Here is an 18174-nt window from a genome sequence, read left to right as displayed (position 1 = left end):
TAACGTAGCGTTAAAGTGCTTTGAGTGGTCAATAACACTAGAAAAGCACTATACATGTATAGTCCATTTACCATTTACAAGAAGTAGTATGTATACAAACAGCAGGGGGCAGTGTGGAGGCAGAGCGGATGTGACAAAGTAAACATAGCAGTCACCATGTCTGTTGTTTACATCCCACACATCTGGTAGTTGTATAAGGCCTGAGCTCTCTTGTGTGCCCTCTAGTGGTATCCTCCAGTAACACACGTTGTGTTTAGGCAAGTATACAAAAACGGTCATGATGCCGCCGGACACAACTGTATGCTTCAGGACATGTAGCAGGACACGCAGCAGGAAACAGCTGTATGCAGCAGGATACAGCTGGACGTGGGCACAGACAGCGTGTATATCTACAGCCTTCGTCTGTATTTTGCATATACAAACACTATGGTAACATGTCCATGGATAGAAGTTGGACAAGACTGTGTGTACAACTGTTTTAATGAGACAAATATAAGACAGAAGTGCTATGCAACAGTATATTGCTGCAGCTTTGACTGCTGTTGATGCATGGCATCTTGGATTTTGAGGTCAGGGCTTGTGAGGTTACTCCCATTTTCTGAGTCAGATATCCAACTTCAGGGGGCGTTCAATTCGAAATTTTTGACTGGGAATTCGGAAATGCAGACTTCTCAGTGTAAATGGAGGGTACCGTTTGCACAGTAGTAATCTCTGTGGTATCAAGTTCCCGCCCATATACCTACCCAACCAAATCGCAAGCCCACCACATGTTGAAACACATCCTCACTCCCAACACATCAAATACCACTGCTTGGTTTTGTCACATTAAGTGTGGATCATATGCCATGCTGTCAACACCTCGACAAACATCTGTTCAGCTCTTAATGAGTCAGTTGTCTCCTTCTGAACTAAAATGTACAGTCTTTGCTGTATTTGAGTTCTGCTGCATGAAGTGATTTAAAGTAAAAAGCAGCAAAGTTTCAGAAGTGGATTTTTTTGCCTAGTCCTCTCATTACTTACTGCACTATAGTGTGTGGTTTAGGTTTATTACATCAAGACAAATTTAATAGCAGTTGTACCATTTTTGATCAAATCAATTGTCTTTACAAAATAAGTAACATTTTTCATTACAGTAAATCCACTCATCATTGGATAGTGTAAACAGTTGTTTAAAATACTGGTGCTGAAGTTACCCTGTAAAGTCTCAAAGCACTAGATAAACTATATGGAGCAATGATTTGATAAGCAAGTACCTGTTGTAACCACATGGGTCACATGGGTGATGCACACACCTGATAACACAATTTTATTAATAGTTGGGGCAGTAATGCCAAGAAACTTAGCAATGCAACAGCAAACGTAGGAAAGAGGGAGACTGCTACCTAGCAAACATTGTTGTGAACATTGTAGGTTTTAAAACCTTTTAAAAATCAGTTTTACCAAAATTCTGTTTTTAGGCAATGATACACATAACTTTAAGAAACACTTAACGTAAACAAAACTATTTAAATATGCCATTAAGGGATCCTTAAAGACTTGGTATTTCCCCCAGCAGCAATGCCTAAAGCCCTGTATACATTGATTTTGGACTGTTTTATAGTAGTATATTCTGTATATCTTCATACTTTGTAGCATATATTGTAGTGTTTGCTTAATTTTTTAAACTGTAGAAATATAACCAACTCATTCTTTACCAGTCAGTCCAACTTATCATTTTCATCAAACCAAAATATTTCAGAATTTTTGTTCTGCATTCTTACAAAGGTGCACACAGGTTATTATATAAAGTATAAAAGTGCACTTAGAGCACAGCCTGAGATGGTCAAGGAGCGTGCTGAAGCGTGCAAAGCTGCATCCTGCAAAACCACGACCGTCTGAGGGAAATTTTAAAGAGTCCTGCACCTTTAATGGTGTTTTCACATGTTTTCTGCTTTCCCACCCTCATGTTTCAAATAGTCCCATTTACACAAGGCTCTGGTAGTGGCATTCACCCTTCCTACTGAAGATAACTACTGGTCTTTTTCTGGTCTTTTTCTACTAAGTCGGTTTAATAAAGTCATGTAACCAAAGAGTCTCTCTGAAATGGCCCTGCAACTGCACATCCCTGCTTTTAAACAGCTACTCTATACCCTGCAGGTAGTCCAGGGCTGAGATTGGATTCATTTTAACAGGCTAAGGCAATCTGCTCTACATTATATGGAGACTTTTGAGAAGCTCAGCAGCCAGGATGTAGGCAGTAGCTGCCCTTGATCCCTGCAAGCACAGTTTCACTGGCTCATTGCTGGAGGAGGAAATAAAAACAAAAAGGAGAGGAAAGCTCCTGCCGAGGCAGCAGCTGAAAGGCCTTACACTGTTCGTTTCTAGATCTCCGGCTGTACTGGGAGGCTGCTTTGCCGCAAATTAACTAGAATGGCAGCAAGCGAGGAAAAACAGCTGTGACGTCTCACCAATGGCAGGATTAAAGCTAAGCTCCTTTGCACGACTGTATTGGTGCTGTGTGTCCATCCGAGAGTCAAAACAGACACAACAGTGAGCGTCAGCAGCAGCAGCAGCAGCAGACCTGTTTTCACTGCTGTAAAAAAAAAAAAACAACCTCATAAATCCTCTTGGATTTGGTATTATCATACAAGCTGCACACCACATTTATCACAGTATATGAGTGCACTGTCTGAGGTTGTAACCATAGAAACCAGTTTGAGGTACATCGCTGGCCTTTCCATCATTTAAAGCGGAGAGCATGACGTCAAAGTGACCACTGTTTTCCCTCTGTGGGAGTTTTTCCTTTCAGTCAGAGCAGCAAGGGGCATGCTCAACAGATAACAGGGTGAGTCAGCGGCACTATCGTACACTTTAATGAGGAAGTTTACTAAGTCACAACACATGTATCAGATTCATCTATAATGAATGCATATCCTCCCATGACACAGGGGGAAAAGCTTGCTGTCCTTATCACATCATTCATACAAACGCAAGAAGAGTGGGAACACTCCTCTTTTAATGGGATCCCTTTACAAAATACAAGCAATAGAACCCACAACAGACATTAAAAAACACTCCTGGCTGAGAACGGCGAATGTGTTGTGAATAGTATTTCTATTGCAGTTTTGCAAAATATGCCTTTTTTGAATCGCTTGAAATACCACCTCATGCCAGCGTGAAAACGTTTCTGTGTGGTTTTTTTTTCAATTTGCACAATTTGAGGGTTTATGGAAACCAGCCTTAAGAGTCAAAGAGTCGCTACAAGAGGTGTTATTGCATCGCATAACTCTTCCTCTGTGAAATCGTGGACTATCACTTCCCAGAAATCCCTCATACGTGGCTGCTCCCATGTAAAAGGGGCTCACCTTTCCATTATTGCTCCATAACACGCCTAAATGTGGCGTTGGATTGAAAATAATGACAGCTAGTGTGGTGGCTGCAATAGAAATAAAGCTGCTAATTAATGGTTATTTTTTGTTCTGATGCATACTTGTATTCTAATTCCAATACATTTTTGTCATAATATATAACTTGTTTTGATGCCTTTGCTTGAATACTTAACATTTCTAACTGGACACTTCTAAGTATGTTGTTTGCCATGAAGTTTGTGTATTGGTGAGTATCTGGTGATACTATACATATTTCTATTATGTACTATCACAATACAGGGGTTATACACTTAAGTAATGTGATATAATGTGGTTTCTTTCATCTAATTTTTGAAAAACAACTGTTGCATTATAAAGACAACATCAACATATGATTAAATTCTGAGTTAGATGGATAGAAATAAAAACATTTACCCTTTTACACAATCAGACAGTAAGACTTGCATTTGTATTTATCTCTGTTTCTGCAACATCATAGCACTACTTTTTGTGCAATCTGAGCAATGGAATTAATTTAAAATGAATACAAATAAATAAATAAATGTGCTTACAGGATTCGTAGGTAATCAAATCAAGTAAGTTAAATATTTTAACAAAATTTTCGTGCAAAATGTCGTGCAGTAAACATCAGCATGGAGGAAGTCTGTATGAGTGTAGCCGGCCACCTAAACCCGTCTCTGTCTCTAAGTGCCGCCTGAACTGCTGCTTCAGCATTTGTCTCATATCTTTAAGTCAGCTCAGCACTGATCTCTTTAGCCCTCAGGCTCCGTCCTGCTGCTGTAGTCTCAGAGCCTTAAAAAACCCTCCTTGTGTCTCCTCTCTCTGACCTCCTCTCTGCTGCGGGTCAGGAGGCAACCAGCAGAGGCTCTTCTCTGCATTATGCTTTTAAACTGAGCAAAAAATACCTCATTGCTTTTTTATTTTGAAATAAATCTACATCAACAATTTACACCATAGCACTGTGACATAGAAATGAAATGGTAATGATTTTTTTGTGGGGGATTTACCCTTTATTTGATAGGATAGATAGCATGAGAGGGGGAGAGAGAGGGGATGACATGCAGCAAAGGGCTGAGATTGGAATTTAACCTGTGGGCGTTGTGGCAAGGACATAGCCTTTGTACATGGGGTTCCCACTCTAGCAGGTGAGCTACTGGGCGCCCCATCTAAATGAAATGTTAATGAAGGGTATTTGGGGTTTTTAACCAATAAACACACTTTTAGAACTTGGCTAGGTCATAATTATGATATAAAACATTCAGATATGCTCAAAATATCCCCCCAGTATTTCAAAATAAATTCAGTTTTAGGCGACAGCCTGTTCAAGAAAGCCATTTCTTTCTAATGATATCAGTCTTGTTTTTGTAGTCTCAATATTACGCAAAAAGTCTTTACTTCTTGTTTCAACTGCCAGCGTTGCATGACCTCAGCATAATTGCAGCATAACAAAATGGTTAGCATGACTAAGCTTTTGTTGAATCTCGTGGTGAAGCTTAAAAAGGAAGCTGAGTCTGGTATTTTGTTATATTCGGAGCATGGTGAATAAAATATTTAAACATTTTCTTAAATTAAAATATACAAAAACATGAAAAAGAATCTCAGTTTTCATGAATGTGAAGATCATGCTGTGTGATGAGTGTGTGTAAGAGCTGCAGAGTGAGGCTGAGAGGAGTGAGGGTGGCCGGCTTAGAGTGAGGACAGCTCGGGCTAAAGTTGCAGGTTCAGGTTTCACTGGGATCTTGCGGAGGGATCTCACCCTGCTGACCAGCTTCTGCTTCCTGTTTGCACTAATAAGGCCCCTGGGGCTCATTGGCTGAGCTCAGTGTAGCAGCACGCTGGTGCGGTGCTAATCACCAGTGACCCACATGACACGGTGAACCTTATAGATCTGTCAGCACACTGGCATCTCAGATTACACTCTACAGTTCACTGGTCATGCCCATTTTGTTTAATGCTCATGATGGATGCTCAAGTCTCAGGGATTCACATTATTCCTCAGTGTTTTGCATACAGCAGTGTTTTCTGCTCAGCTGCTGAGCTTAACCCTTTAATATTACACACAGTCCTATAACTCTGCACACAAAATGTGCTTTTCAAAATCAAGCTTTAAAAAATATGATACATTGTTAATATTTTCTACTTTTCAACCAACATCAGTCCTAATCATAAGTATTAAATAAACGTTAATTTTCAGAATTTCAACCCTTTATATGACCGTTTTTTGTCGTGATGCCATTATGTTTTTAATTGAAAAAAAACAGCAACAACACAAAAAATGAATTATTTTCAATAAACTACATGCTAAGTAGATTTTTTTTTCATGATCAAAGCCTGCAATATGTCAATGATTAGCAACAACATTGATGGTGACAGAGCACCTAGTGGAAAAAGCGTGAATTTTCTCCATTTGCCAAATATGGTAAAAAGGATGTCATCAGGTAGAAAACAGTAAAAATGACAAATTCAGAGGCAAAAGCCCAGAATGACACCCAGAAATAATACAGTGTATGTCTTTATGCTTTGATGGCTGTGCGATCAAAAACTGCAGTTTGAATGGGTTTGGGTGGAGCATTTTTTGCACTTGACAGTATGAATGTAACAATTTAGTTTCCACAGTGTATTTTAGACTTATTGTAGGAGCTGAGCTGGAAATTCCAAGATTAAACAAAAATATGCAATCTTGCCAAAATGTATGCCATATGTATGAACACATCCAAAATTATCTAAAATGAAAAATGAAAAGCACATAAAATGCGCCAGAAAGTCTCTAAGGGTTATTGACATAATGCTGCAATCTCACCTGTTAAATCCTGCTTGGAAAGAAGGATCTGCTTTTTTTCAGGCAGTGTGCAGTCAGTGCGTGTGTGTGTTTTCTTTAGGATAATGCATCATTTAGGATTCATGGAGTTTTGACGTGGCACATTTTCAGTTATCACCCGAGCAGCTGTGCCTGCATCGATTAAAAAGAAATGACTCATCATTTCTCATCTAAAATGTCCTGATGTGTGTGAGTCATGAGCAGCAAAGAGGGAGTGTTTCCGCTGTATGACAGACAAAATCAATATCTAATGATGATAATGAGTAAGGGGTTTTGCTGCTGTGTTATTTACAAAGCAACACTCATGACTTCAGACACAGATTTGGGACATTATCTGTGAAACACTCCTAGAGTCAGGTTTCTCATTCCACTGTGTCTGCTCTGATAAAGAAATCAGTACGAGCAAACCTTTGGTGTGCATTTCTCATTAACTTAAAAACAAAAGTGGGTTCAGAGGTGAATCCACACAAGTCCATTTAATCTGGAGTCAGGCACTAGCAGCAGGCAGGACACTGTGTGTGTTATTGTTGTACACCGCACAGCGTTACATAATGCATAGCCTTCAGAATATTGTGTAATATTTTCAGATAAGAGTCGAGAAAAGCGTGCAGGGGCAACAAATAGCTCCAGTGAGTCCATGTGCTGTACAGACTGTGCAGTGGATCATTTGGTGATGGTGTCACATTCTCAGTACGCCAGCAAAACGCATGACATTAGCAGGCAGGAGGGATCTGCCTCTCGTGGTCAGATGTGCAGCTTGTTTTTAGAAAGACTAACCTGCTGCGACCCAAAGCATGTGCTGTATGTTCTTCACGAATGAATTAACTGTCTTCTTCTCTGTTGCTCTTGAGGTTGTCTGATCCTCGGTAAACATGCAGCAGTGTGCAAAAACAAGTTGGCGGAACTAAAGTGCAGTCAGAAATAGTTCAGGCCGGCCTGTAAAAAACCTGCATCTACTTTTTCACGGCCCTAAACGATAGCATCTCCAAACACTCCCTCCTCCAGTGCTGAGTGTAGGGATCCAGCTCAGGTTTCTGAGGCCTCAGCTCAGCTGCTGGTTTCACACTCCTGTGACAGGGGACGAGATCTCCAGAGAGGAGAGGTGAAAGGGTAATCTGATCCCACCTGCTGACACAGCCTCCCAGTGACTAAGGATACGACTAATTTTATCAGACAGACGTAAATTGTTTCATTGACACAACCAGTTTGAATAATTCATGACCTGACACAACTCCCAGTATCACTTTGCAGCAAACAGTCAGTGGGTGGGATCAGCTGGACCCTGAACTTCCTTCTGTTTGTGGAGTTTATTAAACTGACAGGATCCACTTTAAAGCGGAGGGATTTAGCTTTTTTTAATGGTTTATGTGGGGTTTTTATTGTTGTGAAAAACAACCCATCCTGTTTGTATGCAGTCACTAAGTACATTTGCTCAAGTACTGTACTTAAGTCATCTATTTAGTGTTTTTTAATTTATCTTTTATTCCGTCTTGATAGTGTTTAATTCTATTATTAGTACTATTATTTCCGTGTTTACTACTTATATTTTTTGAATTTTTAGAATTATTCTTATTGGTATGAGTTGTTATTATTATTACTGTTATTTTTGTTTTGTAATTGTTTCCCTCTTTTGTCTGGCCTTAATTTGGCATTATTGTTTCTTATTGTTATGTTGCCTCTGTGAGAAACCCTTCTTGCTTATGCTTTGCCTTGTTTGAAGTTTGTTTTAAGTTATTGTTATTGTTGTTATTATTATTATTATTATTATTATTATTATTATTATTATTATTATTGTTATTATTATTATTATTATTATTATTAAGTACAAATTTGAGGCACTTTACTGCTGTCTATTATTTTCATGCCACTTTGCACTTCCTCTCCATATTGTATTTTTACTTTCTACATTTTTATGAAAACCTAAGTTACTTGTTACTTTACAAATCAATGTTTTTGCAAAAACAAACAAACAAGAGAATAGTTTATGAAATATGATGTTTATATCATTTACATTACCCATAATTTTGTACAAGGCTGAAACATTTAGTCAGTTAATCAATTAGCTGATTGACAGAAAATTAATTCAATATTATCTCTAGTCTTTTTTTTTATGTTTCAAGATTTGTCTGCATTGGGTAGTTTTACTTTTAATACTTTAAGTCCATGGTCATATTTACTTGTACTGTATTTTAACAGTGTGATCGCAATCAGAATCAGAGTCCGGTTTTATTGCCAAGTATATTTACATATACAAGGAATTTGACTTGGTCTTTTGGTGCAAAACAATTAATATAAAGGAAGAATACAAAATATCGTATTTAAGTAGTATAAGACATAAGATAAAAATCTAGAAGCAATTTAAAAACATAAAATAAAAAAATAGAATAGAATGAACGCAAAATGTATGTACAAAGGGTGATTGCAGTACTTTTACCTAAGTAAATTATCTGGATACTTCCTCCACCACTGTTTGTAAACATTTTTAAACATGAATCATGCTGTCCTCCTGCACCACCCCGTTCCCCTCCCCTCCCTTATTAAGACAGGCAGAATTTATATCTACTCAGATATTCATCTCAAAATTCTATCTTGTAAAATTTAGCCTAATATTATTATTGAAATATTGCATGGTAAAATAATGGTTGCAGTTTAGTATTACGTGTTGACATTTTGTAGTGCACCTGTTGAATTTCTTACTAAATAGCAGGTGAAATTTTAAAATGGCAAATAAGCACAGAGCCAATCTAAAGAAGCAACATGCAAAAAGTAGTTTGCTCCTTTTCATGTCAATCTAGATTTTTTTTTTTCTTCTCCCACCAGTACCGTAGATTACTTGAAAATCAGCTTCCCAAAAATGTCGTCAAGCTGTTGTTTTATTTGTCCCCTCTCACACACTTGGAGACACACACACCTTTGGAACCGGAGCCTTCACAGAGTAACTGATAATGGCCCATTGTGTGCAGTGTGGTCACAGGAGCCAGATGATTGAAAACCAAATTAACTTTCCTTCTGAGTGACTCTTGAGTAAGCTCAAGCTGTTGGCGGCTCACAGGTTCATACCAGTTTCAAATTCTTGTCTGCTTTAAATGAGCCGGAGTCACTCAGACGTCTTGCAGAGGTGTTGATCTTAAGGTGTGTGAGCTGTCAGATGCATTGAAGTGTAACAGATACTGAAAGAACCCAAATGTAGCATCAAAAACTGTGTATCTTCAGTTTGCACTTTTTTATTCTGATATTACAGTTTTTTCAGTGTTTGCACGTGTTTGCTGAAATGCTTTTGAAACACTCAGCTAGTGGACATGCAACGAAACTTTAAATATTCAGTGCTGATGGGAGAGTCTGAACTTCAGATTAAGATGGAAAATGTTCTGCTTAGCTCAGTCATCACTTGGAGGAATTGACCTCCTCAATTCTCTCGTAGTGTTTGATAAACCCAGAGCTGACACATCTAAATTGCCACCATTAATGTCTGAGCATGAGAATCTGGCTATTTCTGTTTTACCTCCAGCCCAACTTAACACTGTTTTTAACATAACTATCAAATTTCATGCATTTGTTACAAAGCTTTAAAGGGACAATGTCACCCAAAAACCAAAATGCATATTTCCTCCTTATCTAAAGGGATATTTATCAATCTAGATAATGATGTGAGTTGCTGAGTGTTGGAGATATCAGCCATAGAGATGTCTGCCATTTCTCAAATATAATGGAACTAGATGACAATCAGATTGTGATACTAAAAGTGCCAAAAAATACATTTGAGAATCTCAACAGCAATGTTTCTTTACAGAAATCACGACCTGCTTGTAAGACTAACGCCATCGAAATCTTTTATCCCATCTGCAATTTTAAATGTAATTTTTTTTAATTGTTGTTTGGAGTATTGGAATATTTTTTATTTTTTTGTTCTGTTATTTCTGTTATTACTAATCTATTTATGTCTCTAGTGATTATATGCATACATAGCAAGCTGTTCAAACAAATTGCCCCCTTCAGACAAAAAGTTGTCTGTCTGGTGGTCTTTTATCTTGTATGGTGATACCACACCAAACAATCTTTATTGATAAATACATTAGAGAGGAAAAATAAGCATTTTAGATATGGGGTGAACTGTCCCTTTAAGTTTGTTGTGCAGACTGTTGACTATCTTGTTTCTGCTTTTCCTAAAACTGACACTTGGAAACAAATTGATTTCTTCACTGATTTATTTAATTATTGAGAGATCAGCGCGTAGACACTTCTCAGTTTTTTTTACTCCTTGTCTGTGATGATATTGATCATGGCTGGGCAATATATTGATATTATATCGATATTGAGGTATGAGACTAGATATGTTATTAGATTTTTGATAACATCACATGGCATGAGCGTTGTCCTGGTTTAAAAGCTGAATTATGGCAAAGTGGTGTAATTTTCTGAATTGAACAGACTGTTCTATCTGTTCTATTATTGTGTTCTCAGGACCTCTTTATGCTCTCTGTCCCAAACGCTTGGACAAAAAATTGGGAAAAGGGATTTGGGGTATTCTGCAACCTCAGCCTGAGGGGTATCCCATTAAGGTGGGTAAAAGAAAAGCCTGGCTTATTTTGATAAGTCTCGCTAGTTCCCCACTCAGTAACTATGGTAACTTATGCCACTTAACTAGTCTGCTCCATGGCAGGATAACTGTCTAGCTTAGTTCATCTGTATGTGAAAGAATCCAAAAAGACAGCTCCATAAAACAGCCTACCTTCACTTTTGTCCCATGTTTCAGACGATTTTCTCACAGTGTGACCAAACATACGAGAATATGTTTGATTTAGTCACAAAGAACATAATTAGATGAAATAAAATAAAGTTTCCAAAAAATCATGTCTCACCACTACCATCTCATCACTAATCTACTGTCTTAAAAAGCAATTTTATTATTCAATATAGGCCAGTCTATTTCAGTCAATCCTCATTTTATTCATGATCATCCTTCATTTGAAAGATTTTAGACTTTAGGCTGTGTTGTAGCGGCACCTCATTTCCCATCATGCCTTGTGATGGACTGAGTAGATTGTGGTGTGCAGTTAAATTTGCTGTTTTATGTTCCAAACTGCAAGCAAACTTTTTTTTGTTAGTGTACATAATTTGTCTGTTCAAAAAATGGTAGTTTGTGCTGGTTATTGTCATCTTCGTGTTATATTGTAATTTGAGTGCGTTGGTGGAGAAGCACTATACTAACTGGGCACACAACTGCTTCTAATAATAATATTGATAATAATAACAAAAACTTTATTTATATGGCACCTTTAAAACAGAGTTTACAAAGTTCTTTGACAAACACGGCAAAACAGAAGCAAGTGGGGTTACTTGCAGAAGAACATGACAATGAGTCATAATAAATAATGATAATATAATAATAAGTCATAACATGGACATAGTATTTCTTATTATGTCCGTGTTATGACATAATATAAATAAATAATCGATCTATCTATCTATCTATCTATCTATCTATCTATCTATCTATCTATCTATCTCTCTATATATAAATAGATAGAGAGAGAGAGAGAGAGATAGTAGACAGATAATTTTTTTTTTTTTTTTTTTTTTACTGCAAACATATGTGGGGTTTTTTTCTAGAAATGCAGTTTATGTCAGTTTTCCTAAATCTTACCTACTGATAATACAGACATAGTCCCTACTTCCTTTTAAGTATATACTGCTGTTTATTCCTCATAAAGCTCCATCAGCAGCATTTGTTGAAAAAAAACGGTGCTCTAATATTTCCCTCTTCCTGACTCATTTGATCGTCTTTTTGGCGCATCCATCCATCTGGCCTTCTCATGCTCCCAGGCTGTGAGCACAGAGCGAGGCTCTGCACACCTGTCCTGAGTCCCTTTTGATAAGATGAGCCTGTTACCCATATTATCATACTATTTAGTATGGCAGAAAAATATTTAGTATGTCCCAATATGAAGTATGTGAAATGCAGTATGCCAAAAATACCAGGATGTCCTACTACATCTGGCCACATTTGCAGTATGCAAGCCAACATGTTTTTCTGGCTATTCTTACCCACAATCCTCTGCGCAGCTGCAGCTTCCTTACATCTTGACAGCTGGGTGACAAGTGACAGAAGCCACAATGATGAATGACAGTGCATTCAAGGGACTGATGACCAGTCACATGGTAATAATAGCAATATATATTCATTAAGTGAACAAAATAAATAATACAGATAACCACCAACAAAAATAAATGAAAATAATGATAGAGCATATGTAGGCTAATAAAATTAATATATAATGTTAGAATCCACAATGTATCCAGTTATAACTTAAAGGTTAAACGTTGTTAAGTAGCAAAAGCAGAGCTCTCTGAGTTAACCTCCGTCTCTGTTGAGTTTGACGAATGGCAATTTGTTTTATCTCCATGGTAATAGTTATATAAGAAAGAGGGTCAAAGTTCAGGGTGCAGTGTTATGAAGAAATAGTATGTCCTGATTGTGTGCATACTGCATGCAACAGTACATACTTTGCAAGGTCAACCATAGTATATACTAAAAGTAAAGAAACAGTATGCGATTCAGAACGCACCCAGGGAGACGGCACTGGTTTAAGAATGGCATCTTCAGGTGACCTAGGCTTTTTAAGCTAAATTGATGGAATATCAACCTGGAATTTGTTGCAGAGTGAACTGAAATTCAGGGAGCTGGTGTCGTTAAATTATTTTAAATCTAAAAGGACTCCCAGAAAGTTGACTTTTGACATTTGACTTATAGATAGTTCTCTTTTCATGTTAATTTATGTCTTTGGGTCTCATGCGTGTAGAAACGTTCTTACTCTGCACATAAAACATGTGTGATCGCAAAGTTACCGTTGGAATCATGACACCTGAGTACAAAGTGATTTTGTTCTTACTGTATATGTTAGTGAATCAGAATCATTCTTAACTGACAGGCTTGTGCCCGCTGTCTACAATTAGCATACTGATACACCCCCTTTCTCTATATGAGGACATCCGTTTGACCTTGAGCTGTATCATGGAGAAAGCAGTGAAGTTGTGTCTGCGCACAAATGAAAGCCACGCCCACCAGTGTCGGACTGTCAGTAAGCGTCTGTGACTGTAACGGCAGTCAGAAACAGCTGATCGGCTGCTCTCACTCTCAAACACGTTGAAACATGACGGTCTCTGATGCCTCTCTGCTGAACGCACAGGCTGCAGCCTCTGCCAGCAAGGTTAGATATGACATCTTAACGCCTGCTCAGAGGGAGATCCAAAATCTCCATGCCCTGTTAATAATAACAACAATTTCATGGCACTAATAGTGGTGGGAGTAGCCATCATGACAGCAGATTCATGTCTCATATACTCCACTGTAAACTGGCTGATGAGGATGAAAGGCAGAGGATGAAATAAATGCCTTTCACTGTGAAATTAGTAAATTGGTTTTAGATATTGTCTATTAAAGCCTTTTTTTAATGAATGCGGTTTTAATATGCTCTTCATTTAGTTCAAAAGTGTTTGTTTACATTTTCTCAGACAGCCAGGCCTTCTCAAAACCCTTCTTTTTAGCAGAACGTCTGACTTTTAAGCGACTTCTCGCTGGCTGTTCTACTTGCTTTTATCTTCTTATTAATGACTTTTTAATAAGCTTTTATTTTGGTTGTTTTTTATCGAGTTTTTTATGCTAATCTAATGCTTTTATCTTGTAGCACTTTGAGATTTGTGTCAAAAGTAACGGGCATTATGAATAAAATCTATTCTTATTCTTATTCTTATTCTTATTCTTATTATTATTATTATTATTATTATTATCATCATCATCATCATTTGTTTGTACCCATGGTCTGAGGCAGTTCTATAATTGTTTGCAGAGTATGAAAAAATTCATTTTTGATGAATGACAGATTTCTGCGTAAAATGTGAGTAGGCACAGTTTTTAAATGAGGCCCTTAGTGACAATATTTTTTGAGCACACCAGTAGTCAGCCCTGCAATATCCTTGCAATATTGATATCAAGGTACTTGATCATGATATTGTGACTCTTTACTTTCTCCATATTTCCCAGCCCTAATATTGATTGTGTGTTTGTTTTTGTTTACACACAGGGAGCCTGATATTCCAGCCTGGGCTCCTCTACTCTACCAGCTCCAGCTGCTGGACGTCCGAGAGAAACCGGATCCATTAACTCTGCCGATCGCAGACCGCATCCGCATCGGCAACCAGAAACGAGAGCGAGGAAACTTTCATTTCCAGAGGGAGGAATACAGCATGGCTGCCAGAGCCTATTGCATGGCTCTGGATGTGCTAACCACACACAGCAGAGGTAAGCCAGCATCAAAATCTGAATTTATTCATGGAAAATATTTCCATACCATCACCTGTGCCAGGAATGTGTTCAAGTAGCTGATGTGAGCATTATCTTCTCTGAAAGAAAAGGTGGAAGTGGAAATAGAAAAGAGATCAAAATGAACACACACACACTCATGCATCAGAAACAGTGAACATTGGATGGAGACCTCCAACAGAACGTTTCAACATCAGTCTCAGGACAGAATGACATAACAGTCCAGTGCCCTCCTCCGGTCTGCCATCACTCTAATCGCAGCATCATCATGCAGAGCCACAGCTCTCTTAGCTGAGAGCCACCCGAAATGTTTTTGCTTAATTCTTTTGCATAATCAGAGCTAATCAACTTTCATATTATTTCCACCTCCTTAATCACTCTAATCATTGGCGAAGCAGGGTGGACCCGAGAGGGAAAATGCAGTTGAACAATGAAGAGAAAAACACGGCCTGCTTCATGATGCATTAATGATCCTGGAGCAGAGTGTGGCGCTGAAGAGAGGAGTTTATCAGGACATCCAGATCACGTCATTAGTGGATGACAGGATGACCAGAAAAAAAGTCTTTCTTTGAAATGTAAACCTTCTGACTTGACTACGGAAGCCCTAATTTACGGAAGCCCTAAGCGGACGTGTTTTCCCGAGATATTAAGTCGTTATCTCGAGAAAACGAACTTTGTTTTTTTTTTTGTTTTTGTTTTTTGTTTTTTTTAAACTTTATTGAATGAACGTCAGAAGAAGAAGTGGCGGGTGGATGATGTGACAGCAGGTGCCGTGCGGTGTTCAGCGCGGACAAATGCGCAAGGTAAGATGATTATTACAGGAACACATCACCCAAATTCATCAGTAATCATAACTAGATTATTATACTGTTGCTCCGGTGCTTTTTGGTACGTGCAGGGGCGAGAACCTGCACGCATTTGTCCGCGCTGAACACCGCACGGCACCTGCTGTCACATCATCCACCCGCCACTTCTTCTTCTGACGTTCATTCAATAAAGTTTAAAAAAACAAAGACAAAGACCAAAAAACAAAGTTCGTTTTCTCGAGATAACGAGATAATATCTCAGGAAAACAAACTCCGTTTTCTCGAGATAACGAGATAATATCTTGTTATAACGAGATAATATCTCGTTATATCGAGAAAATGGCTTGTAAAAAAAAAAACACGTCCGCTTAGGGCTTCCATAGATAATATCTCGTTATATTGAGAAAACGGCTTGTAAAAAAAAAAAAAAGAAACTTCTCAGTTTCTGTCTGTCCTCTTAGGGCTTCCGTACTACACTATGACTGCTTTAGCTATTTAAGATGATGTACTATACTATGACTTTTTTAAGTTTTTTTTAGATTACATAATGTTATATTACTTTTTTATGCTATCTTGGGCAGCATCCTATACTATGACTTTTTTTATGCTATTATGGATTACATGCTATACTATAACAACTTTAGCATTTATCATGACTATTTTTGGTCTTTTTGATAACATTCTATACTATTCCTTTTTATCATATTTTCTTGGACGACATACTTTACTTTTATTTTTCAGTGTTATTTTGGATTATATATGATACAGTGACTGTTGTAGCTATTTTAGATGACGTACTATACTATGGCTTTTTAATGTTATTTTGGACAATATACTATACTATGACTTTAATTCTTGCTTGTTTAGATGATTTGTATGACTACTATACTATGACATTTTTATGTTTCTATTTTGGATGATATCTTCTATTATGACTTTTTTGTACTATTTTGGAAGACATAAAATACTAAGACTTTTTTATACTTTTTTGACAAACTAAACTATGAAATTTTTCTGCTATTTTGAAAGTATTTCATAGGTATTTTCAATGATGTTCTACACTATAACCTTTTTGTGATATTTTGAAAGACATAGTTAGCTATGACATTTTTTTTTTTACTATTTTGGATGACAAACTATGCTATGAGTTTTAATGTCATTTTTGATAACAAACTATACTATTACTTTTTTATATTTTGTAAAGGCATATTTTGCCATGGCATTTATTGTGTTTTTTTTGGTATTTTGTTCAACATACTTTACTATGATATTTTCATGCTATTTTGAACAACGTACTATGAGCTTTTCGTGCCATTTTCAATGATATTCTGTACTATGAATTTTTTAATGATATTTTGGATGACATAGACACTCAGGCTTTATTATGCCATTTTTGACAACCTACTATACTATGAATTATTTATGCAATTTTCAATGACAAAGTATACTATCGCATTTTTGTGCTATTTTGGACAACAAACAATGACAACATACTTTACTTTTACTTTTTTCATTTTATTTTTTAAGACATACTTAACTATGTCCTTTTAATATTATTTTGAAATACATATTATACTTTGGCTATTTTACAGATTTTACTTGACATACTATAGTGAGACTTCTTTATGTTATTCAGTATGACTGCTATACTATAACTTTTTATGTGTTTTAGACAACATACCGCTGTTTTTTTATATATTTTTAATGACATATAATTTGATTAGTTTATACATCTTTTTATATTTTTTATGACTTTTTTCAAATGTTGAGAGGCAACTTCATTGCTGCTGCTGCTGTGTGTGTGTGTGCGCGTGTGTGTGGCTAATTTTTACCGTAAGTCTTTGTGTCAAACCATACCATCCAACCTTTTTTTTAAAAATATACTTTGTGTTGTTGTTTATCAATACACCAATCAAACTTGTCCCCTCCACCTGTCACTCATATGTACACTGAAAGCTACTATTGTAGTCACGTTAATTTTGTTGTAATGGAAAAGTGGATCCTTTGGTGAGCTCACTCAGTGATCCACTAGTACCTACCTTTCCAAAAGAAAACAGTTCAGCTCTGCATAGCTCTTCATCCTCATCCTCTCCTTCCGTGATTGCTAGCCATGGTGAAAGGGAAAGCCATCATTAGTTCTACTCTTGTTCTGCAGTGAGCTTTTTCCATTTCGCGTTTGGACTTGCTTTATTTTGGTGTCCACAGTTTTCATAGCTTCGTTTTGGAGGCATGCTGCTTATTGTCTGTCACCATGTCACTACCTTTTTATGAAGTTTTAAAGTCACCTGCACACTGTTACTTGTTTTGGGCTACAAACCATGAAATGTCGTGAGCAATTAAAAAAAGAAAGAATAGAAAAGAAAATTCAGGCATTAGGTAGACTCTGCAGATCAATAGACAGCAACACATTTTTGATGGGCCATAAGTGACCTTTCTATGAGTCCATATATTGTGGTTAAAAAAAATATCACACATTGTAGGCTATATTTATGAACTGTTTTACCTTTATTAAACAGAAAAGCTAAAGAAGACAATAGCTGTGGGCCCAATTTAAAACTGGGCTGGCTGGCACAAATGGGGCACATGCTGAAATTGAGCCAGTTAAGTTAACGAGTCGCCTTTAAGATGCATTTTTAACATTTTTTTATGACATATTAAACATTGACTTTTTTCTTTTTGTAAAATATATTCTCATGACATACCACACCATGCTCTATTTATGTTGATCATTTTTGTGTTTTGTTTTAATATGTTTTTTGACATACGTACTTGTCTATGAAACACTGTACTATAAGTTTACATTTACGGATATGAGGTAGTTTTTATATACATACTATTCTTTTATAATTTTTAAACATTTAT

At 37.0% G+C, this 18174-nt stretch overlaps 1 protein-coding gene across 1 annotated transcript in view; it reads left to right on the top strand.

Annotated features, from left to right (window-relative positions):
- fkbp16 (FKBP prolyl isomerase 16) overlaps nucleotides 1–18174 on the top strand; it is a 47883-nt gene that overhangs the window by 21264 nt on the left and 8445 nt on the right. Inside the window, exon 4 of the mRNA XM_088080599.1 lies at nucleotides 14268–14485. Coding sequence (XP_087936725.1) covers nucleotides 14268–14485 — 218 coding nt within the window. The remainder of the gene's footprint in view (nucleotides 1–14267; nucleotides 14486–18174) is intronic.

Source organism: Plectropomus leopardus, chromosome 7, assembly GCF_026936395.1.
Source record: "Plectropomus leopardus strain MGB_pleo_1.0 chromosome 7, ASM2693639v1, whole genome shotgun sequence".
NCBI lineage: Eukaryota > Metazoa > Chordata > Actinopteri > Perciformes > Serranidae > Plectropomus > Plectropomus leopardus.
This window is presented reverse-complemented; position numbering and strand designations above follow the sequence as displayed.